This window comes from Myzus persicae, unplaced genomic scaffold (genome assembly GCF_001856785.1).
Source record: "Myzus persicae strain clone G006 unplaced genomic scaffold, MPER_G0061.0, whole genome shotgun sequence".
Lineage (NCBI taxonomy): Eukaryota > Metazoa > Arthropoda > Insecta > Hemiptera > Aphididae > Myzus > Myzus persicae.
Genome location: NW_019104143.1, coordinates 109,274 through 132,097, shown reverse-complemented (window position 1 = coordinate 132,097; position 22,824 = coordinate 109,274). Strand labels below are relative to the sequence as shown.

The window sequence follows — 22,824 nt, the reverse complement described above, 5'->3', positions numbered from 1 at the left end:
TTATTTTACGAATTTTTGGTACCTATTTTTAAATTTAATTTTTTACGCAGAAAATCGAATTAACGAATATTAAATATTTTGGTAAAATTCGTGTTTAATTTATCGATAATTTCGAACATACGACTTTTCGAACATATAATCTTTCGAACAGACAATTTTTCGTACACTTAACGTTCGAACATACAGCATTCGAACACATGACTTTCGAACACATGACCCCTTACCCTGAGCATAACCTAGGTAAGTACTATTAAGTATCTTATACAATTCTGGGTACATAAATCAATTTTTACATTCACTATTAACATTTAAAACGCCATTATATGCCATGACATACATGTTCGTCAATAACTGCTGTAATTTAGGTAAGTATATATACTATATACACATAACAAATATAATACTATGTATTCTGTGTATGTCAAATTGTATGTTCTTTATTTAAATATGTAATCGTACATTCGTGTGTATATACGAATTGAAGTTATTATTTATTGTATTTTCTTTAAAATCTCAGAATTTAAAAATATAACAAAACCATGTTAGAAACTTTTATAATAATATAATACTATCTATAATAATCGTGCATTTTCAAACATCTTTATATTTAACAGTTTATTGAGTATAATATGTATTCTGGTATTCATTCCTTCTAATTTCTATTGCACACATTATTTATTTAAATTAAATAATATTACATTATATGTATAATTCAGTTCATATATAAATCGATAATTAAAATATGTAGAAGGTGTGTATAAATGTGGGAGTAACTGGTGTACCTATACCTACCTAACCTGACGGTTATATTCCTATAGATATTGTCTATATTATATAGTATAAAGATACCATAAATAATAATATGTAAAAACACAGAAAACATATAAATAATAATGTATTCATCATACCAATTTTATCTTTGTTTATAAAGTGAATTAATTTTCACTCCCATGAAAAATTGTTCATAAATACAAAATTTGACCATGTACCTATAAATTATAATAAAACATTAGGTCGTATAATACGCGGGTATACCATCTAATATTTTTTTTTTATTGAACTTAAGCACGGCGACTAAGGCCATTAGCTGTTGTAGGGGTTATGAACTGTGGTAGGGGTAAGGTTGGTACTGTAGGTTGTTTTTACGATTGTTAGGGTTGTTACGGTAGGTAACAAACACGTGTATGTGTGGCAAGGTGTTTTTAACTACTATGAACCCGGATGGTCACCCATCCGGGAGCTAGTAGCTGTGGTGGCCGTTACTTACTCCAAGTCGCATTTCGCGACTGGTAGCAGCCAACGCGCCACGCCAAGCCACCCATCTAATAATATTTACTTCGCATTACATATATATGACAACTGTTAAAAAAAATTAAAACTTTCTGTACACAGTTCATTTAGTGCTGGAGATGGTCAATTTTGGAATTGTTATGTTATGTTTCAAAAATATTATTAATTATAAAATAATAGTTTTAGATAGAGTCCTCTAAGACAGTAAGACCTCTGACCAAGGTCAGCTCTCTGTACGCCTACATTCAAAAGGGCAAATGTAAATTCCCCTAAAAAATGAAATAGTAAATTCCCCTAAAAACATTTTGCTACCGTATTACACTTATGTAAACTCCCCTAAAAACATTTTGCTACCTACCGACCTACCGTATTACGTTTGATAATTCTTCCGGAGGAGGTAATAAAGATAGACTGTTGTCAACTTTTTATTTATTATTATTTTTTTTTTTTTTTAATTGAATAAACTATCCGCGGTATCAAAGGCGTATTACATTTTATTTTATTTACATTTATACATTACATATACTCGTATATAGATATGATTATACATATAATAACGTTTTGAGATATAACAAAAAGTGAACAGAGAAGAAGAAAAATAATGACAGAAAGAGTGAGTTAACGTATAAGTAATTTATTATTATGGCTAACTAATTTTTATATTTATAGATACATTAAAAAATATTCAAACAAAAAATGTACAAAATTACTACATTCCATTATATAAAAACAGTTTCACACTATTACTCAATTAAAAAATAATTATGGTTTTAATAAACCTAGACATCTAGTATGACAATGAAAAATAATTTTTCAAAATAAATTTGAATAAAATAATATAAACGCGATACAAAATACAAATATTTTTGGAGGATAAATAGAACCGCCTCCACGTGGTGTCCCCTGGGTTACGCTAAATGGTGCTAGTAAAATATTTTTAGGGGAGTTTACAAAAGTGTAATACGGTAGCAAAATGTTTTTAGGGGAATTTACAACATTTTAGGGGAGTTTACATGTGCCCTTTCAAAATGTTGAATCAATCTTATTTTTATATCGTTTAGACTTTAGAGTAAATCGAGGAACCTATTTTAAAATTTAAGTTTTCGGTAGCTTATTTTTTTCGAAAAATATGGAAGCATCTGCATTCTGAGGTTCTTATATTCTTGGCACCACTTAACGAGCAAGTACATCTTATAAACTAATATAGACTTCATTTTAATTTAATTTATAGAAGCCTCTGAAAAAATAACGCATGCATTTATCAAGATTACTTTTGTTTCAAATGTTTTATTTATATAAGACATATTAGTACCCAATACGAGTTAACGAACATTATAGTTTACATCTGGTCAATAGTGGAATTATTCGATATTACATATCGAATTGGTGGAAATGAAATGCAAATTTCAGGTGAACAGCGAATAGGCACGTAACACGATTGCGTAATATGTATATTTTACTTGGTGTAGCGTGTTGGATACGAGTGTTAAAATAACGGCTTTATCTCAGAACCTAAATTTAGTTATGACCACGTATTTTTGTTGACGTTTTTTTACGACGGAAGAATGTAGATACATTTGTGTAAATAATCCTTATACCTATATTTATTATTCTAACTCGAGTTGGATACCTATATTTATTATGTAGCATATTTATTCATTTTTGTATGTCCATTGAACGGAAAACTACGTATTCCTATATAAACACAACAATTTATTTCTCATCAAACGTATCATTATATGGACATAAGGGAATATATTATATATATTTAAAACATTATTATTGTGATTGAATAACGCAATGATTACCTAGTTAATAGGTAGGCAAAAAGTAATACAAACTTGAACGGTGATGTTAACGATGGAGTGTTTTGAAGACGTAGTTTTAATTTTAAGCAGATTCTGATCCGCGGACCGCGTATATGATATTGACATACCTTGGAAGTGTGGAACATTTAATTAGTATGTGATAATGCACTATATATGGGAATAGCATTTATTATTAATAGTTTTAATATTATACATACATATAATAGTATAACTCAGTATAAGAAGTAATAACTTTAGAATGTTTGTTAGACAAAGCTAGATATTTTACTCGTATAATACTTATTTGTTCTGTACGTGTGTCCTACACGGCGACACCATTAGTTTTCCGTTTCCTTTATTATATATTTATATAAATTAATAATTATATGAACCCATTGGATGTAGTCATGTAGATAATTAACCACATCGTTTCAATTTTTTTTGTAACAACGTTCAAAGATTTCTTTCACATTTTGGCCTTTCGTCTTAGATATGATTTAAACCTTTAAGTGCAAATGTGGATTTAGTTGTGTGTACACCACTAGTCACTACCTCAAATAAATGAACAGGTGGATACATTTGTTGATTATTAAATAATTCTTTCACTTTTAAATTAGTAGAAATCGATAAGTAACGGTGTAACACTATTCGCTAAATAATAAGAACAAATATATTTTATAAATTCCCCAAGTAAACCCTAGTGTTATTTTGAGTTTGTAAGGTGTAAACATTCACTTGCCGTTGTACAACGTCCAAATATAATAATGAATATTAATGGTAGTTGATATATCCTATAATTTTTTTGACACAGAATTCGTAGTATTATTACCTAAGACTTTGATCTGTGTGTAATTTCAAAACGCATTCGATAATATTGTTACGATCGAACATGAACACTGAACGGCCAACGCTGACGGCATAAAATATTTAGATTCTACAATATGACTGGAACACACTTCATTTATTTTAAAGCAATAACGCATTTAACCTACATACTCGTTAGTATAATAAAACATAAAATACCAAAATACTGTAGCTAGAAGCCATACCACAATAATATTGAGTTAACTTAAAATGTTTAAAAATGTTCGGGGGTTAAGAGGATTGACATTTTTTATGAGGGACTCAGCCGATAAAACAACCCCCTTATTTGAGCCTATGAGGCTACTACTATCTTATTGTCATCTTTTCCTAAAAAAACTAAGAAATACAAGAAAAATGGATATTTATCTACCTATTGTGATTTATATTAATATTAATATAAAAAAGGAGAGAAATAGGTAGGTAACCACTTTGCTGTATGTATATAAAGATATTATAGATAAATTCTGAGTACAAACCGTTATTGATTAAGTCATTGTAATGTAGTGAATTTTAATTTAATGATAAAAAATCAATATGTCCAAAAAATGATTCTGAGCGAAGCCGGTTTGTCAACCTATATTACTAAGTGTAAGTGTATATATGTTATGACAGAGATACCTGGAGGCCGGAGATAAATCAATTTTAAGAAGCGAGAAAAGTCAATGACAAAAAATTTCCAGTAGTTTTTAAAAGCGTAGGGATAAACAAAAAAAAAATTAAGAAAAAATGGTAATATTTTTAAGAAAACCCAGATTTTAACAATCGTAGATTCTTGATATTTTGACCAAATAATATGATATTTTACACTTTCAAAATATTTTAGTTCTTGTTTAGCTATATTTATAGACATTGTTGGGTCAAAAAGCTTGACATTTTAATAGAAGGTTCCTCATAAGTTGTTATAATAGCAGTTCAAAAATGTATTTATAAGAATTTAAAGTTAACAAGTTCATCAAAATTACCTCGAAAATTACGAAGCTTATTTGTAATTAAAATTTATTAAATGTTTAATTTTTATAGCTAGGTATAGTGAATATTTAAAACAGTTGGTTTTCTTAGAAGTAGTTCATACTTCATACTGCAACAGTGCAACCAAAAAATATAAAAATGTATTGTGACGGTTTATTTTAGATATTTTATTTTCTGCAAATTTGGACGAAATTAGGTGATGTTTAATAATAGGTAATAATATTCTTTATTACGGAAATCAACTCCATTTACAATAATATTTATAACAGTATAATACCTAAAATAGACAATAAATAACCTAATGTGCTACAATAATTTAAAAAAAAAATAACACGAATTATATAAGTTTTGAATTATTATCTTTTAATCGAAGACTTACGAATTTAGTTACTTTGATGTACCTAATTAAAAAATATTATTCCCGGGTACTTGAAGCTCTTTTAGTACCTAGCCACCTAAGTATTATATTACATACCTATTAAATTTTATATAATGTAGACAATGACGTTTTTCAAAAGCAATTTTTGAATCAAAAATTAATTTAACCTAGCCGGGGTACTGTTTTACTAGTACTTAGTAAAATAAATTACTTTACTAACATTAAAAGCATTTAAATATAAAATACACTTATAGAAATGTATTAGGCTTCGCTCAGAATTGGACTTAGCACCTACACATATGATTGCCGGTTGAGTTAAAAATGAACACACACATTACAGTAGTCTACGCGACACCGTATGTACACCAGGCACCAGTAGAGGGGTAGGTATTCACTTGTTGATTGTTCCCCTTTTTTTTTATTTTACTTACCTACCTCGTTATTTTTTTTTTTATAAACGCTTGTAGTCTTGCAGCCAACCACAACAAATCAACAAATCACATCTAAATAATCATTCTGTTAAAATTCTGGGTGGAAAGATGAATATGAAAGACGAAAATAATATATAGTATTGATTTAATAATGGTGTGTGCATTAAAAATTAAAAAAAAAAAAATGTTTTTTCAAATTTCGTTTAGTATAATTAACATGTGTTTAGTATGTCTGTGGGTGGACTTTGTATATTTTTTATTCTAAGCCGTGTTTACTAACATTGCTATCACAAATATTCGTCGCCCGGCAACGCGGCTTTAGGTATATAGTATCTAAAGCCGTGCCCGGCAACTACAGATAATAAAGATAATAATTTATTCACGATATCGTGATATTATTTAGATTAATTATCTATAGATAGATATTTGCGACAGTCTTCTGACTCCTATGTTTTATATTTAGTATTATATTATTATCTTTTCTAACTCGTTTACTCGTAAGTCGCAAGTCGTAGGTGATTGTCATGGCAAATTGAATGTACTTATTCATTTATTTTATTAATTGTAATTTGTTAATTTATATAGTATGTACCAAGCGTGTTGGAGGTAGCTTACAAAGTAGAAGATCAATTATAAAAATAAAATAAGGTTGTATTTCGAAAAAGTTACTTACATTATTTTAATTTTTAAACTAAATGTTATAAATGCTCATTGTATATACTAATGCCGAATACTTATAACTAACATTAGAAAAAAAACAATTACCTAGGCCATTTTTTTTTAACGGTTAATACTACTTTTGGAAGATGTCAAAACGCTATTTCAAAAATGTATTTCTTGATGGTCAGGAACTTAATTCAAATACGTCTCATGATTTTTGGAAAGATAATGTGTACCGTCTAATGGAGTATGTAAGTCAAAATACTTCATCGTCGCCTGATAATGACTTGTACACTGGAACAATTGGAATCGCATATATGTTTTATCATTTATCTAAGTCAGAAGGGTTTAAAAATGATTCCACTGCCTTATTGAATAAAGCAGTTGCAGTTTCAAGACTAATGGGACACAATTTATCTGAAAAATGCTCAAGTCAATTCATTTGTGGCGATGCTGGAATTAATGCTGTTAATGCTGCTATATATCACCAAATTGGAGATGAGAAAACTGCAGAAATGTATTTAGAGCGTTTTAAAAATGGATTAGCTGTTTGTAAGCCAATTAATTTTTTTAAGCCGGGAGGAGACGAACTATTTGTTGGTCGTGCTGGTTATCTTTATGGACTTTTATGGTTAGAAAAAGTTTTTAGTAAGAAAATAATAGCTGACCAAGATATTATTGAACTTTGTTCAACAATTGTGGAATCTGGACGCAATTATTCTAAAAAAAATAAAAGTATATTTCCTCTCATGTACTCATATTATAATACAGAATATTTAGGTAAGTATTCACAACTATTATACAAATTTGTTTTTCAGAATATTTAATCAATTATTAAAATCTTTTCTTAGGTGCTGCTCATGGTCTGTGTACAATTCTACAAGTATTAATTTCATTTCCTTGTTTTATTGAAAAAGAACAAAAAGCTATGGAAGATATCAAAACATGTATAGATACACTAATATCGCTTCAAACATCAAGTGGTAATTTTCCATGTGCAATGGATGAATTGAATTCAAGAAAAAGACCTGAAAAAGATGAACTGGTTCATTGGTGTCACGGAGCTCCAGGTAATCAACTTTATTTTGTTATAATTATTTTGGTTAGGTTATTAATTTTTAAAATACAATTTGTGTAAACTTAGAATATTTAACAATAATAATTAAACAATGTAAGTATTGTTAAACGGATATTTTTTTTTTTTAGGTGTTGTATACTTATTAGCTAAAGCATATTTGGTTTTTAAAGAACCTTCTTATTTGGAATGCTGTTTAAAATGTGGAGACTTGGTTTGGACGAAAGGACTATTAAAAAAAGGCCCTGGTAAACTAGGTTTATGGTATTGTTTAGATTTTAATTTATTAATATTCATTATTAATTTTAGGATTATGCCATGGAATAGCTGGAAATGGATATGTTTTCTTACTACTATATAGATTGACCGGCGATAAAAAACATTTAAACCGAGCTATACAATTTGGTAAATTTATATTCACCGATGAATGTATTCAAGGATCCAGAAGACCAGACAATTTGTACAGTTTATACGAAGGATTAGCTGGCACAGTGTGTTATTTAAGTGATTTAATTCAACCAGAGAAAGCTAGTTTCCCATTTTTAGATGTGTTTTAATTATAACTTTTTTTATATCAAACAAATATTAAATGTTTACTTCTGACTTAAGTACGTGTAATTTATTTCAATACATCTTATGATGTAAGATTAAGTGCAAGGTAACTCATAGCAGTGTAGTACTTTATCAGAAATGTATTATTATTATTTTTATGTCACAATTTTGGTCAAATATGTAGGTATAGTGAAGTTTATTTGTTAGAACTCGTTTTTTAGGTCATTTGTACAATTTATATTTTTAAATATAATTTTATCTAATGTAAAGTATCAATATATAAAAATGTTAAGTTAATTTATAACTTAAGTCTCAGTCTCAGACACAAACATACAAATTATTGAAGATTTATATGAAATTATATACAGAATAAATGTCAACAAATAATAAAGAAATGTTCTTATTTTACTATCTTCTTGCACTTCATTAATTTACCGTAATAATTATTCCGCACATTAGTGCCTGCTTTGTAAGTTGTAACTTCAGGATGCAATCTTTTGTTTCTCAATAGGGTACACAAATTTGGACTATTCGGTTCATAAAATTCAATACATTTAACATTTTTAAAGTAGTGAGTCCTATAATCATAAGACATGTTGATTGCCCCATGTTATCATCTGGCATTCATGATAAAAAAATACTATTATGATATTAATTGATAAACAATCATATTAAAATATGCAAAATGCATATTGTTTTAAATTCATATGTAGTCAACAATTATTAATTACTGTACAAGTATTTACTTGTAAGCATTTTTTTATTTATGGACTTTACCATTGAAAGCGAATCATTCAAACAGAATGATTCCAGCAATCAAATTCGAAGGCCAAAATCTTTGGCGACTAATCCTCCAACAGTTGCGACTATTGTCGCAAAAGCAGTTACTGTTAGCAAGCTTGAAAACAATGAATTAACTGCAGTTGGTAAATATGGATTTGCATTGGCTGGAGATGTGAAATTAAATTACTATCAACTATTACTTTATGGCAGTAAAAGTTCTGTTCTCGTCAATCTTGTAATAACCAAAGACTTCAAGTACAATGTAAATGAAAACAATACAGTCAGATTTGTATCCACTGAGAACTGGCATTTAGAATTCTCAAATACGAATGACGCTGTGGACTTCAACTCCCATTTGGCATTTGTACTGTGGAAACTTAATGGGCTTAAAGAATTGTTTTGGTTTGATCTTTATTATCCTTCTCGCAATGACAATGTAGCAGTGCTGGGTAGTGTTGCAGAGATCATTTATGTTGCCCATACAGTTCAGGGTAAGACAATGGGACCAGAAGTTTCTAATAACATTGATGATAATCGATACTTGAAAGTTAATGTTAATCAAGAAGGTTGGGAAAGGTCCTTGTTAGGGGTTAATGACAACACTAAAAGGATTGTATACATACCAGTTGCTGAAATGGGTGCTTGGAAAATTCTGACAAATGGGCGACAATGTTTATGTTTAACTGTGACTGTGAAAAATGTTTACAAAATCAAAGAAAATGTCATAAATGATTTTCCAGATAGTATAAGTCAAGAACCATTAAATTCAGCTCCTAAAAACTACTCTACTTTGATTGAAGCAAAAGAAATTATTGAAGATAACCTAACTGCGGAAACTGTTGCTCCTTCAAGAGTTTGTATTGAATCACTTTATAAAGAATTTGAAAATTTGAAAATAGATAATATAAAAACCAATGAGAGATTAACAAAATTAGAAGCATTGGTTAAAGAGAAGCCAAATAAAATAGAAAACTCAAATGAGTTAAAAAAATCTATGAAAACCTTGTATAAGAGTATAACACGCGAGTTTCCAGTTGATCAAACATTTACTGGAAGTGAAATTCAAACAACAATCCAAAATATTTTTTATAATACGTTAATGTGCTCTAATCAGTCTCATTCCAAAAATGACTAATGTAAAGTCAATTATTATTAAATGAATAATTTATAGATAAAATAATAATAATTAATATTAATATTAATAATTAATTATTTTTTAATAAATTTTATTATCATATTATTGTTATGCTTCTTGCACAGTAAGTTAAACATAAATGTGTTTTAGTTTATACAATTATTTTAATTTATTCTATCCTTCAGTATTATAACTGTGATTCTAAATTATATTTATTGATAATTATTTTATAATTATTAATTTTTTTCGGGGATTTTTGAACAATATTTATTTAGTTGAATAACATTATATTTTAAAATGAAAGTAAACTGAAGAATGAACAATGAAAAAGGTATTAGGGTATAGCTTACAGTCTTCATCTTAAATTCAAAATCGAGACAAAATAATAATTTATACGATGAACTGATCCTGAAGAAATAATTTCATTCTCAATGTAGACACAATGAATACACATAACTTTATATACATTGTGATTTCATTCAACATTCATAGTTAATTAAAATCACAAATAAAGTATTGATGATTATGTACAAACATGTGTATGATTTATCAACAATGTATTATACGACATACACAATTAAAGTTATGTCATTAAAACTTATATTAATGTACATCCATTATCAAACATTTAGAACATACAAATATACAATATCACTATTTACAATGAATATTGTACATTCACTTGATAATTGATTCAACAAAAGATTTAATTAAAACACATCTAAAAATGGGAAACTAGCTTTCTCTGGTTGAATTAAATCACTTAAATAACACACTGTGCCAGCTAATCCTTCATACAAACTGTACAAATTGTCTGGTCTTCTAGATCCTTGAATAAATTCATCAGTGAATATAAATTTACCAAATTGTATAGCTCGGTTTAAATGTTTTCTATCGCCGGTCAATCTATATAGTAGTAAGAAAACGTATCCGTTCCCAGCTATTCCATGACATAATCCTAAAATTAAAAATAAATATTAATAAATTAAAATATGAACAATACCATATACCCAGTTTACCGGGGCCTTTTTTTAATAGTCCTTTCATCCATACCAAGTCTCCACATTTTAAACAACATTCCAAATAAGAAGGTTCTTTAAAAATCAAATATGCTTTAGCGAATAAGTATACAACACCTGAAAAAATAAATATTTAAGTACGAAAGTATTATACTTATTTTTAATAAAATAATCAAAATGTCAACAAATTTTGCTTGCGGGGCCAGATTGGATAAATTAAAAACTTAATATCAACAACTTACAACCATATTGTATTATGGTCTGTGCAAGTTCAACATTCAAACTTCACTTCTTCAACTTTTAAAGTATTTTCGATCGGCGCCCCTTCATGATTTGAACGGCACAAAATTATCGCGGCCAATTGGGTTTAACTCAATAACTCGCCTGGTCAATCCGGCTGATTTCTTGAAATATTTAGTAATACAGAATGTCTCACCTTTTTTTTTATCCATGTTCTCTCACCATTTACAACAATATACAAGGTGAATTACCAGTATATTTACCCACAATTCTTCTTCAACAATGCAATCAAAATCTGATTTTTTAATTTCAAAATTCCTGACATTTTTTAATTTTTGTACCATCATTACTTAAAGAATGTCTTGTGGAGATACAAACACGCTAACTCCTGCTTAAGCTTTAAAACTTGTAAGACCATTTGAATATTTAATGAAAATTTCAAATTAGTGTTTAATTAAAAAATTGTTTTTAAAAAAACGTGATTATGTCAAACATATTAGTAAGAAAAAAAGTTACCAATGAGAATAAAACAAAAAGAATTTAAAGTAAGAACAATGAAGATAGGTGACAAACAAAAAATACACTCTGTATTTATTTAGATAACTAACCACCATTAGCTGTAGTGCATTGACAAGTATTAGGATTAATGACTACCTACCTATAGTTAGAAAAATCAATCACCTGGAGCTCCATGACACCAATGAACTAATTCGTCTTCCTCAGTTCTTTGTTTTGATTCTAATTCCTGTATTTTAGTAGGAAAATTACCAGTGGATGTTTGTAAGGATATCAATAGGTCTATACATTTTTTAATATCTTCTTTAGCTTTTTGATCATTTTTAATAAAACAAGGAAATGAAATTAATGCTTGAAGAATTGTACATAAACCATGAGCTGCTCCTATAACATAAAATAACAAGCAAAGGGAATATTAACATTGAAATGGAGCCAAATTATTTTTAATTTTATGTTTGAAGATAACTTGCCTAAATATTCTTTGCTATGGTATGAATACATAAGGGGAAACAGGCTTTTATTTGTTTTTGAATATTGACGACCAGATTCTACTATTGTTAAGCATATATCAATAACATCTTGGTCAGGTACTATTTTTCTTCCAAAAACCTTTTCTAACCATATAACTCCATAGAGATAACCTGCGCGACCAACAAATAGTTCATCTTCTCCCGGTTCCAAAGAACCTATTGGCTTGCAAGTAGTCACCCCATTTTCAAAATATTTCAAATACACTTCCGCAGTTTTCTCATCACCAATTTGGTGAAATATTGCAGCATTTACAGCGTTTACTCCTGCATCTCCACAAATAAATTGATTTGATTTTTTTTGATTAAAATTGTTTTCTTTAAGTTTTAAAACTTTGATTGCTTCATTTAAATAGGCCGAGGGATCGTTTTTAAATTCATTTGATATTGCCAAGTGATAGAACATGTATGCAATACCGGTCGTTCCAGTATACAAGGTGTTTTTTGATGATGATGAGGCATTTCTACTCACACGTTGCATTAAGTTATTTACTTTATCTTTCCAAAGTTTGTAATATGTACTTACATCACATTCGTTACTGTCAGAATATATGTTTTTAAAAAAACGTTTCCCCATTATTTTTAATATTACTCATACATATAAGCAATAAGTGTTAAACCCACTCATACTCATAGTTCGTGATCGTGACACAGATTATATGAATATTTTCATATAATTTGTGCTCATACTTTGTACACAATTTATTACATCAAAGTACTTTGTAATAAGTATTATTAAATATTCTAATAAAAACTAAGCATGAAACATAGGACACAAATATTTTTTATTATTAATTGTCCGAGTGTATTAATTTTTTTTTTTTATTAAGTTTTGTTTACAATTCTAATATTTTAAATTCACAATTAATTTACACTTCAAAGCTCAATAGCATAGCAGAACAATTATAAATATCCGACTCGAACCCACTTTGACGCCGTTATCGAGCATCGCCTGAATTTAAAACTACCCACCAATTAATGTCGTCTTACTTCGGGAAAGCCAGCGCTCGTATGCACCTGTCCTGATAACATTTACTGTTATGACGACTGATAACCACGATTGAAGATAATACAATTATTATTGTCTGGTAAATGAACAAATTGAAATTGTTTTCCCATTTTTACAAACACTGATTTTTCACATGTTTGAACTACCTATTCAGTTGAAGAAAGAAGATAACCTTGTATTTTGGACTTGAGTCAAAAACTCTCATTTATATTTATTTATACCTAATAATATAAATAATATAATATAGATTTGTCTAAATGTTTAATCTACATACTATTTACGAGTTATGTGCATCTAATAATATTATGCCTACGATGATTTGTGAATCAGACATCAGTCAATGCCAGTCAATCGTGAGAATTAATTATGTTATTATCGGCGTGCGCCGTGCTTTCATTTAAGTATTTCGCAACATTTAGTCAATAATCAACTCGTATCTGGACCGACGGGGTTATTATTATAATACATGTGACGCAGAAAAAAACTGAAAACAACTTTGAGACTGTAACGGCAGTAATATGTTACTCAACATTGTTGTACCGCAACGCGTAGAAATTGTACCTTTCTAATTAATTAGCTTTTGTAAGTTATTTAATCACAATGTGTTCTAATAAGAAATAATCTACCCGATGATAAACTATTTCCTTTGAATACATTTATCAATTATCAAACAAATAATTAATAAATAGGTGATTTTTTTTAATGTTTATTTTCTTTAAAGGAAAAAGTTACTTTAGGGATAACAGCGTAATTAATTTTTTAAGTTCAAATTTAAAAATTAGTTCTGTTTGGAAAATGTTAAGTGATACCTATAAAGTTTAGTGTGATTTTAATAAGTTTAAAGTGATTTTATTAAGTTCCATGACTTTCCATGAACTTTTAGTTTATATTATATTTCATGATTGCTCTTTAAGTAATTTAGATTAATCTTTCTACCTAATTGGGTGGGTATTTATTTTTATGACAGATTGATTCTAAGAAGCATTCTTATTACAATTATATATTAGCCGTTTCATATAAATCATTTGTTTTCTATAAACAGTCAAAATATTTTGGCATTTTTCCAAATAGGTCTCCTTCGTATGTGAAAAAGATTTATAAAAAGTTATATTATTTTAATTTTGATTCCATTTTAAAATTCAATAACTTGTTTTACTTTTTGTTTTTCTAATAACATCACAGTGAACTGATCAATATGTCAATTAAAAGCTTTGTTTGGAAACCAAATTTATTAATGGCATCATCAAGTTGTCGGGCACAAGCAGTATGTCGTACATTCTCAAGGAGGTGCAAGAAATCGTTATCCAATGATTCATTACTATTATCTATTTTAAAAAAGCGCACCAGAAGTTTTTTTAAAAAACAAGACTTTGGCACTCAAATTTCAAGATCGAAAAAGGTAATGATTGCTTGTAAAAAAATGATCACTGCTGTCAATAAGTTCAAGCAACAGTTGGCTAAACACAGAAAAAACTTGATCATGTGTGTTGCTTTGGCTTTTACATTTGATTGGTACAAAGAAAGAATATGTGTGGATGAGCTAATCAGGTATATTGGTTTTGAAATTATTTATTCATTTTTTATTTAATTTAATATCTATATTTTTATTTATTAATAGGTTACGTCAAGAATTTGGAATTGTTAAAAAATTAAATAATCAATCTACCTCAAATAGTATTCAAAATGAGCAAAATATTAATATTTCTCAAAAGCCAGTGTCTAGTAGTAATGAATTTAAGTCTAATACAGAAAATAATCCAAACCAATTTGATTGTTCTTATACCAGTTGTGATTGTCCCAGATGTAGAAACATGAGTGGTAATTATATAAAATACCAACACTAATTATTAATTTTTAATTTAATATTGTAAAACGTTTTTTGTAGTTTGTTTTCATTTATTTTTGCAGAGGAAGGATGGGAACCTTTTACGAGTGGTTCTTATTACAACGCCTGGAGAAAACCTAATGTTGATTACCCAGGCCAAAATTTATATATTTATAAAGGTAACTAATAGTATTTAAAAAAAAATCAAAATTCACAGTTTCTATATTTGTTTAGTGCATGGCTCATTTAATGATATAACAGCATTGGACTTCATGCAAGTGCAGTTGGACCTTCAATATCGAAAAGAATGGGATAGTATGTCTGTAGATTTGGATATTTTTGATTCAGAGCCTCTCACACATAGTGATCTCATTTACTGGGAATTTCGTTGGCCGGTAATTATTGTTTGCCAAAAGTTATACTATAAAAATGTTTATATGTGTACATTTATTAGACTAAACAAATTCCTGTATCAGAAGGAAAATCAAAATTTTCTTGAAGTTATTACAATAACGAATATACAAATTAGAATTTAAATAATTTTTTAAAGGTTTGTTTTATTATTATTTTTATATTTTTTCTCCAAAATTAAAAAAAAAAACCAATATCTATTTCTTAACCATTTGGGAATTTAGATTTGGATAGTATTTAATAGTGTACAATAAAGTATGAACATCATCTTTATTGAGATTATTATATTTTTTTATTTGTCTTGTAATAATGTTGACATTCCTATTTAATTTAACAAATTTTTAAAGATTTAAGATATTTCTCAATCAAGTAATAAAGAAAACCTGTTTTGCGTTAAATACTTCTATAATATATTTATGTATTTAACATATTTAGTCAATATCATTGATATTAAAATAAGTAGGTTATTAATTTAATTTTTAAATTGGCCTTGACTTAGATTTTTGATGAAACTAATAAATCCATAATTTGTGGCTTCAGAATAGTATTTTGTTTTGAATTATTTTTACTTTTTTTTTTGAATGTAAATATTTATACAAACATTTGAATGGTTTATAGAAATGGTTTCAAAATCGTGATTATGTGTTTAAACGGCGCTACAAAATTGATGAAGATGAAAAATTAATGGTAGTTGTTTCTGAAAGCGTTGAACATCCTGATTATCCTGAAAAGTATAATAAATGGAGAGTAAAAGATTATTGGTCATATATTGTAATTAAACCACATGATGATTTTGATAAGGTAAGAATAAAAAAAACATAAGGTGGGCAAGTGGGTTCATTAGTTCACTGTTATGAGTGTGTTAAATTTGAATTCAGTAACATAAAATCATTGTATACAAACTACAGTTCTGAGCAAAGATAGTCTTATCAGTCTGTATTACTAAGTTTTTTTATGACATTATTACTATTAAAGTAATTAATGATTCATCATTTTACTATTAGTAATACACTAATACAGTAGGTTTTTGTTAAAAAAATAGTATTTATAAATGTCATTGCGTGTATAAAATATAATAACATACTTAAAATGTTTGAAGTACCTGCAAATATTATTTTTAAATTACAAAAAATAACTATTTTGTTACTTTTTTTGTTAACAATTTAAAATATCTAATTTAATCCAAATTTTTCTAGCTTTTGACATTTTTAACTACAAAATAATTTTTCAAATCTTGTATAAATGTATTTTTATATGCATATGTATCAGATGTTTTTGAACTGCTATATTAAAAACTTTTAAAGGAACCTTGAATTCAATTTTTAAGCTTTTTAACTATGAAAAAAATTTTATAGACATTTATAGAAAAAAAACAAATAAAAATGTCATGTTTCAAATATAGAGTTTAGTATAAACAGCTTTAAAAATCCAAAATATTCTGAAAAGTGAAAATGCATTCATGTATAGAAAATTATCATTTAAACATTTCATGAGAATTAAAACTAATAGTTCTTTAAGTTGAATGTTTATAATTATAAGTATATTGTCTATTATGTTATAGCCAGGAGTTGAATTTTCAATCACTTACTTTGACGACCCTGGAGTTACTGTTTCAAATTACCTCACGTCATGGTACCAATGTAAAGGTATACTATTATTTTATTTTAATTTTTTTTGGGTGAAATAATATTATAATTCGTTTTATTTTATTAGGATTGCCTTCATTTTTAAACGATCAAAGATTAGCTGCATTAGAATTAACAAAACGTCGCTTTGAAGAAAGTAACATTTTAAAACCAGATAAAACTAACATAGAAACCAAATTAGATCAACCACAGACTCAAACGTCTTGGATTTCTTGGATTTTTGGATACTTTTTATTTTAAATGACATTATTTAAAGAAACTAGTTATTAAATAGTCAATTATAAAAAAATTGTATTTGTGCAAAAATGTAAATAAAATAATGACTATTGTTATTATATACATAATTATTCCGGCAAAAGGTCTTGAACTTGTTCATCTGCAAATTCTTTTTCTAATGATGTAATTGGTCTTGATGTGGATGTACGTGGTCTCTGTAAGGGTCCCAATGGATCACTGTACATTTCTAAATGAAAATATAAATTACTTATATTTAATCTATACCATTACTATACATCAACAATCAGTGCTGTAGCTAGCCTTCATTTTATTCTTTACAAAACATTTTTTGCCTCTGTATTATCCACAGGCATATTATGAAAATATTGCATTCCTACAAATAAGTACAAAATGCTTAATGTTCACAAATATGATGAAACCTCCTTATAATGGAATCGCTTGATACATTTTGATGGCATTTTCATTATAAAGGAGTTTCGGTTATACAAAGATTAAAATATATGGGTTATTGGTTATGTGAGACTAATGTTATTACTGTTTTCTGTTTTAAGAAAATTTCTGAATGGGGGTCCGTTATATTAAGGTGATTTTATTGTTTGTGACATAATTCTTTTTTTGATCATTTGAAATATAGTACAATGTTATTCATTAATTAATTATAAATAATAATATATATATAATATATATAATAATTTAATAATTAAAAAAATGACCAGTATTATGGGTAGGTTTTACGATTGGTGATCGCCCATGTTGCTAATCTCGAGCTACAGCACTGATTAAAGTACTGATGCCCAACCCAATTAAGCAATTTTAAAATTTATAAAAATTTCAGTATTTCTAAAATGTTTACATTTTGTTTTTATTAATATATTATATATTTTTCTGTTGTTGATGGCCCATTCAAACGCAAAATTCCAAAATTGTAGCAGTCAAAGAAAAAAAGTTAGGCATCACTAGATTATAGTATGCAATGCATATAAATTTAAGATGATGAATACCGTGTGGTAATTTTGGTTCTGGGTGGACATATATATTCATTTCATCAGAAATATTTTGTCGTGAATAGGCACTTGTTAAAGGCATTGATGTAGTAATCACAGCCGTACCTCCTCTAGATGTCCGTGGGCGTTGAGAAGAATCACTCACCATACCTTGATTATATCATATAAAAGTTATAAGTGTATCAAAATAAAATAAGTATTATTGAGTTTGACCTATAAATATTTAAATGCACTATGTTAATTCAATAATAATAAACTAAAAAGTCGAACATTAAATTCTTTTTTCTGCTTATACATTCTTAATATTTTCTTATACAATTCACATTTCGTTTCTTGTATAGCTAGTAATTTACTTAGTAAAAACTAGGTGTATATTTTAAAAAATGCATACCTGAATCTTTAGGGCTGTCGTGTACATAAATATTTGTTTCTCCCGAAGCTGTTGATTTTTGAACATAGTTATTTGTGTTAGAAGTCGTAACCATACCGGTTCCACCCCTTGTTTCCATAGTCTTGCGGTATCCAGTACGTGCTGTACTTATACGCTCCCTAATATCTTTAGCTTTCTCAGCTTTTCTCAACAATTCACTATATTCTGAAGCTTCTTTCAGTCCCAAATCTGTACATATTCTGATCAATAACTTGAGACCTAAATTATTAAATTTGCTGTTAAATAATTAATCTTATATTAGTAATCTTATCTTATAGTTTAAATTAGTGTTGGCGTACACTCAGTATTGTCAGGAAATTTATTTAACACATCCTTATAAGTTTGTAAAGCTAATTGAAATTGTCCCGCTCTTCTATAACACGATCCAATTAACATATACCATTTTGGTTCAGCTGGCTGCATGAGAGATGCTTGTTCAAAGTAATCTACTGCTTTTTCTGGTACTTTCATTTCGACGAAGTATGCTCCTAACCAATCCAACACTTCTAGGTTTGAAGGATAATGACGGTACGACTAAAATTAGATTTAATGTGAACATTTATTAAAGCAATTACAATTTACAAAAGTATTTCAAACCTCATAATAATAATGGTATGCTTGTTGCTTGTCATTAATGTTTTCATAAATATCGCCTAATTTTTGTAAAACACCGACATCGTCAGGAACTATACTCAACAGTTGTAAATACCTTAATGTAAAATAAATGTTTTATAATAATTTTAGTAATCATTCTTGTCCAACTAAATTTATAAATGTCCCTGTAAATAATTGAATTTGATATTTGTGCATAGTTACCACTCTATGGCCTGTTCCAGATCTCCAATCATTTCATTTAATAATGCAATTTGATAAATTACTTCTGGATGATTACTAATAATGACATGAAGCTTTTGAAAACAATCCATAGCATCATCCAAATGCCCAAGATGCTTATTAGTCAAACCCAAGTTATACATTGCTTCTGAGCACATCATATCTTTCTCTAGCGCAAGTGTGTAAAGTTCTTTTGCTTTGTAGTAGTCTTGTTTGACAAAGAAGCAGTTTCCTTGATTGACACATGCCAGACCATTCAATGAATCTGTTTCACAGGCAGCTATTGAAGTCCTTTCTGCTTGTTCCAAATCACCTTTCTATAAATGTCATACACATAAATGTCAGTTATCAGATTTGTGTCATGTTTGGTAAGAGACATACTAAAAAATGTATGAACGACAAGTTTGTAGCAGCCGCACTTGCTACTTTGCTATCCTTGTTGTCAAACGCTTTGAGAGTGTCAATTGCTGATGCTATGTTGTTTTGATAAAGAAATCCAACAGCTTTATTTATCTCTAAGTGGCCAGCTAAGTAAGAATAACGAGACATCTTAATAGTGTCTAAACACCAACTGTATCCTTCGGTGAATGTATCTTCAATGATTGAAGATATTAGGTGTGCTGCATTTAGAATAGTTTTTTCAAAATTTGATTTAATTTGTTTTTCATATTTTGTAAGTGAATCAGATTTTATAGCTTCTGCTAGGAGTGTGGCTTCAATTTCGTCCTAATCATTTATAAAACATTTATTTTTAATAATAGTTGAAGAATTAATTAACTAAGAAATATTTATTTCATACAGAATTCGCAGCATACTTGTCTTCAAAATCTATGTCTAATGATATTTCTAACATTTGTTTGAATATTTGTTTTGATTTATCCTTATTGCCCGACATATAATAGCATACCAAGGCATGCATTCCTGCTTTAAATGTAGGTTTCTCGTGCATAATATACTCAAAGTTTGAACAAGCGTCTTCATATTTTCCTAGTTTCAAAAATATTACACCAATATTATGGGTGATAGCTCGTCTAAAATCACAACAATTGTAATTAGTAATTAGGAATAGAGTTTATTTAATATAAAATAATAGTTCATTTAATCTACTTGAAACTTTTATTGGTGTTTGGAACTTGATCAAGAGCCATTCGATACATTTTAATTGCTTTTTCGGGCTGTCCTATTTTTTCATAAATATTTGCAACATTTACTCTCATTCGTGCACCATTTTGAAACAATCGATTCTTAGAAATCACTTGATATGTATTTAAGGCTTCTGTATACATTTCATTTGCTGCATACTGATTACCTAATGTAAATAACACCTAAACGGTTGCTATAATAAATACATTTTGTGATCATAAGTAATTCTTTAAAACTGTTAATAACAATATTACTAGGTGGAAATTTAGAAATTCAAAAAAGGAAAACATCTAAGTAATGAAAAACTAAGTACAATGAATTGAATAAAAAAAGTTATTGAAATTTGAATGTACCAAAAAGGTCAAATCAATATTGTGAGAATCGTTCAGTCCTGCTTGTTCTTGCATTCTAATTAAACTTCTTTCCTTATTTGAAGCATCTTTTGACTTCTCCAATCCTAGCTGAAAGTCTCCTCTAGCTTCAGCCATACAGGCATCATTGACTAAATCATGTATGCGCTTTTCAAGTTTTTTAATTTTATCTTCCATTCTACAATCATTTAGGTGCTTAATTTAAAACATATTAAATGTTTGCTATAATTATTATTGTATAATATAGATTTAAGGTAATGAACATAGTGCATACAACTAATTTGATCCATACTTAAATACCTTTCTTCTTTGTTTGGTTCTGACATGATCATATTTCTTGAAGGCTGACTCAGAACATCATATGTAGATGAATGTGATGTGTAACCAGCTCCTCTGACAGCTGTTGCAGGTCTATTTGATGATTCTGAACCACTTCTAGAGCTTTCTGGTCTTAAAACCAATGCATGTGGGTCTTTTATTTGCTTTGAAAATAAAAATATTGTTGAAAAAAATAATTAAATATTATATTATATTCCACATTATAAACCTTTTTACTTACTGGAGTTGTGGCAAATGGCAGTGGAAGACCCGTCGGAGCTTTGGTGGACATCTGTTAAAAAAACATTAATTTGGATTTTTTTTTAAATAGGTACCTATGTTAAAATAGTTTAATGTGTATTATTATATTAACTGATGCTCTTCTGCTGTAAGATGACCGTAGAGCTTGTCTAAGAATTTCTTCCGGATCCTCTTTTGCCCCATCTAAATGGTAATCATATTGAGAGTACATATCACTGTCATAAGCATTAAACTTATTTTTGAGATGTGCTGAATCCATTTTGAAGTTACTCAGAATTTATCAATTGTTAGGTACAAAATTATTAGCTAAACAAAAATTAAAAATGTATCTGGTTATAATTTTCCATTTGTGTATACCAATGGTATCCCCATAGTAACGGCTTACTTAAAAACCGCAACTATTTTACACAAATGTTATGGTAAGTATTTTTACATAGATTACTTGAGCGCCTAATGAAACAACTAATAATTATAGATTTTAGGTATTAGTTTATATTATTATTAATTAGATTACTAACTTGTATATAACATACATATGTATATAATATATCCATCATTATTTTAAATCAAAATTATTTCTAGGGTTCAAATTTGTAGAAATATTCAGACTAGAATTAGTTACTATACTACTGAGATTTTCGGTTCCTAGATTTTAATCGGCTATTTGGTACATATTATAGTACATATTTGTGTGAGTTTTAATATTGTATTGGCTTTCCTCTAATCAAAATGACGAATTGACGAGCCAACAATTATTATAATATTATATATTTTTTATATAACATAATATTTGTTAGAACTTAGAAGACATTTAAATTGTTCATATTTGTTTAAACTGTCATACATATTATTTACGTAATTACCAAATAAAAATGTAGAGACGAGACGACAATCGGTGTGTATTTTATTTTCAAGTATAAAATATATCATAATAATTAATAAACTGTTATACGGCGTCGTAGATAGACTACCAAAGTACCCATCACTATCTTTTGTACCTACCACAAAATATCGAATCAAAATAAGGCCAAATCAATTATCAATTGTAATTAAAGTAAATAATAGCGATTTTGATTATAATTTCAAT

General features: G+C 28.1%; 5 protein-coding genes across 9 annotated transcripts; 3 read left to right on the top strand and 2 right to left on the bottom strand.

Moving 5' to 3' along the window:
- Positions 1-6,089: 6,089 nt before the first annotated feature.
- Positions 6,090-8,084, top strand: LOC111039190 (lanC-like protein 3 homolog). Its single transcript, XM_022322559.1, has 4 exons — positions 6,090-7,181; positions 7,253-7,471; positions 7,608-7,724; positions 7,786-8,084. The coding sequence occupies exons 1-4, from the start codon at positions 6,548-6,550 to the stop codon at positions 8,031-8,033; spliced, it is 1,218 nt and encodes a 405-aa protein (XP_022178251.1). The 5' UTR covers positions 6,090-6,547; the 3' UTR covers positions 8,034-8,084.
- A 613-nt stretch (positions 8,085-8,697) lies between these two features.
- Positions 8,698-10,100, top strand: LOC111039192 (FK506-binding protein 15-like). The gene has a single exon (XM_022322561.1). It carries the CDS (start codon positions 8,795-8,797, stop codon positions 9,944-9,946), a length of 1,152 nt encoding a protein of 383 aa, XP_022178253.1. The 5' UTR covers positions 8,698-8,794; the 3' UTR covers positions 9,947-10,100.
- A 429-nt stretch (positions 10,101-10,529) lies between these two features.
- Positions 10,530-13,363, bottom strand: LOC111039191 (lanC-like protein 3 homolog). Its single transcript, XM_022322560.1, has 4 exons — positions 12,192-13,363; positions 11,887-12,105; positions 10,966-11,082; positions 10,530-10,904 (listed from the first exon to the last, which is right to left on the bottom strand). The coding sequence occupies exons 1-4, from the start codon at positions 12,823-12,825 to the stop codon at positions 10,657-10,659; spliced, it is 1,218 nt and encodes a 405-aa protein (XP_022178252.1). The 5' UTR covers positions 12,826-13,363; the 3' UTR covers positions 10,530-10,656.
- Positions 13,364-13,475: 112 nt separating this feature from the next.
- LOC111039189 (stAR-related lipid transfer protein 7, mitochondrial) lies at positions 13,476-17,486 on the top strand. Of its 4 annotated transcripts, none has more exons than XM_022322558.1 (8): positions 13,476-13,610; positions 14,440-14,805; positions 14,876-15,075; positions 15,166-15,261; positions 15,317-15,477; positions 16,112-16,294; positions 17,055-17,139; positions 17,207-17,486. In XM_022322558.1, exons 2-8 carry the CDS (start codon positions 14,453-14,455, stop codon positions 17,377-17,379), a joined length of 1,251 nt encoding a protein of 416 aa, XP_022178250.1. In that variant the 5' UTR covers positions 13,476-13,610; positions 14,440-14,452; the 3' UTR covers positions 17,380-17,486. The 4 variants fall into 4 exon arrangements, with proteins under 4 accessions (XP_022178250.1, XP_022178247.1, XP_022178248.1 ...); XM_022322555.1 differs by having other exon boundaries at positions 13,477-13,839; XM_022322556.1 differs by lacking the exon at positions 13,476-13,610 and adding an exon at positions 13,837-13,946.
- On the bottom strand, positions 17,345-22,548 carry LOC111039188 (intraflagellar transport protein 88 homolog). 2 transcript variants are annotated; one of them, XM_022322553.1, is made up of 13 exons: positions 21,850-22,548; positions 21,718-21,768; positions 21,459-21,640; positions 21,141-21,336; positions 20,752-20,969; positions 20,444-20,675; positions 20,026-20,370; positions 19,627-19,961; positions 19,408-19,519; positions 19,110-19,344; positions 18,772-19,029; positions 18,378-18,530; positions 17,345-17,602 (listed from the first exon to the last, which is right to left on the bottom strand). In XM_022322553.1, exons 1-13 carry the CDS (start codon positions 21,994-21,996, stop codon positions 17,484-17,486), a joined length of 2,583 nt encoding a protein of 860 aa, XP_022178245.1. In that variant the 5' UTR covers positions 21,997-22,548; the 3' UTR covers positions 17,345-17,483. The 2 variants fall into 2 exon arrangements, with proteins under 2 accessions (XP_022178245.1, XP_022178246.1); XM_022322554.1 differs by having other exon boundaries at positions 21,141-21,353; positions 21,459-21,943.
- Positions 22,549-22,824: the final 276 nt, after the last annotated feature.

Coding starts and splice junctions, on each gene's coding strand:
- LOC111039192 (XM_022322561.1), top strand. CDS start 8,795: ATGGACTTTACCATTGAAAGCGAATCATTCAAACAGAATGATTCCAGC.
- LOC111039191 (XM_022322560.1), bottom strand. CDS start 12,825: ATGGGGAAACGTTTTTTTAAAAACATATATTCTGACAGTAACGAATGT. Junction 11,083..11,886: donor TTGGTGTCATGGAGCTCCAG/GTGATTGATTTT, acceptor TTATTTTTTCAG/GTGTTGTATACTTATTCGCT. Junction 10,905..10,965: donor ACTATTAAAAAAAGGCCCCG/GTAAACTGGGTA, acceptor TTTTAATTTTAG/GATTATGTCATGGAATAGCT.
- LOC111039189 (XM_022322558.1), top strand. CDS start 14,453: ATGTCAATTAAAAGCTTTGTTTGGAAACCAAATTTATTAATGGCATCA. Junction 15,478..16,111: donor ACTGGGAATTTCGTTGGCCG/GTAATTATTGTT, acceptor AATGGTTTATAG/AAATGGTTTCAAAATCGTGA. Junction 17,140..17,206: donor GTCATGGTACCAATGTAAAG/GTATACTATTAT, acceptor TTATTTTATTAG/GATTGCCTTCATTTTTAAAC.
- LOC111039190 (XM_022322559.1), top strand. CDS start 6,548: ATGTCAAAACGCTATTTCAAAAATGTATTTCTTGATGGTCAGGAACTT. Junction 7,182..7,252: donor TTATAATACAGAATATTTAG/GTAAGTATTCAC, acceptor ATCTTTTCTTAG/GTGCTGCTCATGGTCTGTGT. Junction 7,472..7,607: donor TTGGTGTCACGGAGCTCCAG/GTAATCAACTTT, acceptor TTTTTTTTTTAG/GTGTTGTATACTTATTAGCT.
- LOC111039188 (XM_022322553.1), bottom strand. CDS start 21,996: ATGGATTCAGCACATCTCAAAAATAAGTTTAATGCTTATGACAGTGAT. Junction 19,962..20,025: donor TGTCGTTCATACATTTTTTA/GTATGTCTCTTA, acceptor TGACATTTATAG/AAAGGTGATTTGGAACAAGC. Junction 17,603..18,377: donor AGAACCAAAATTACCACACG/GTATTCATCATC, acceptor ATTTTCATTTAG/AAATGTACAGTGATCCATTG.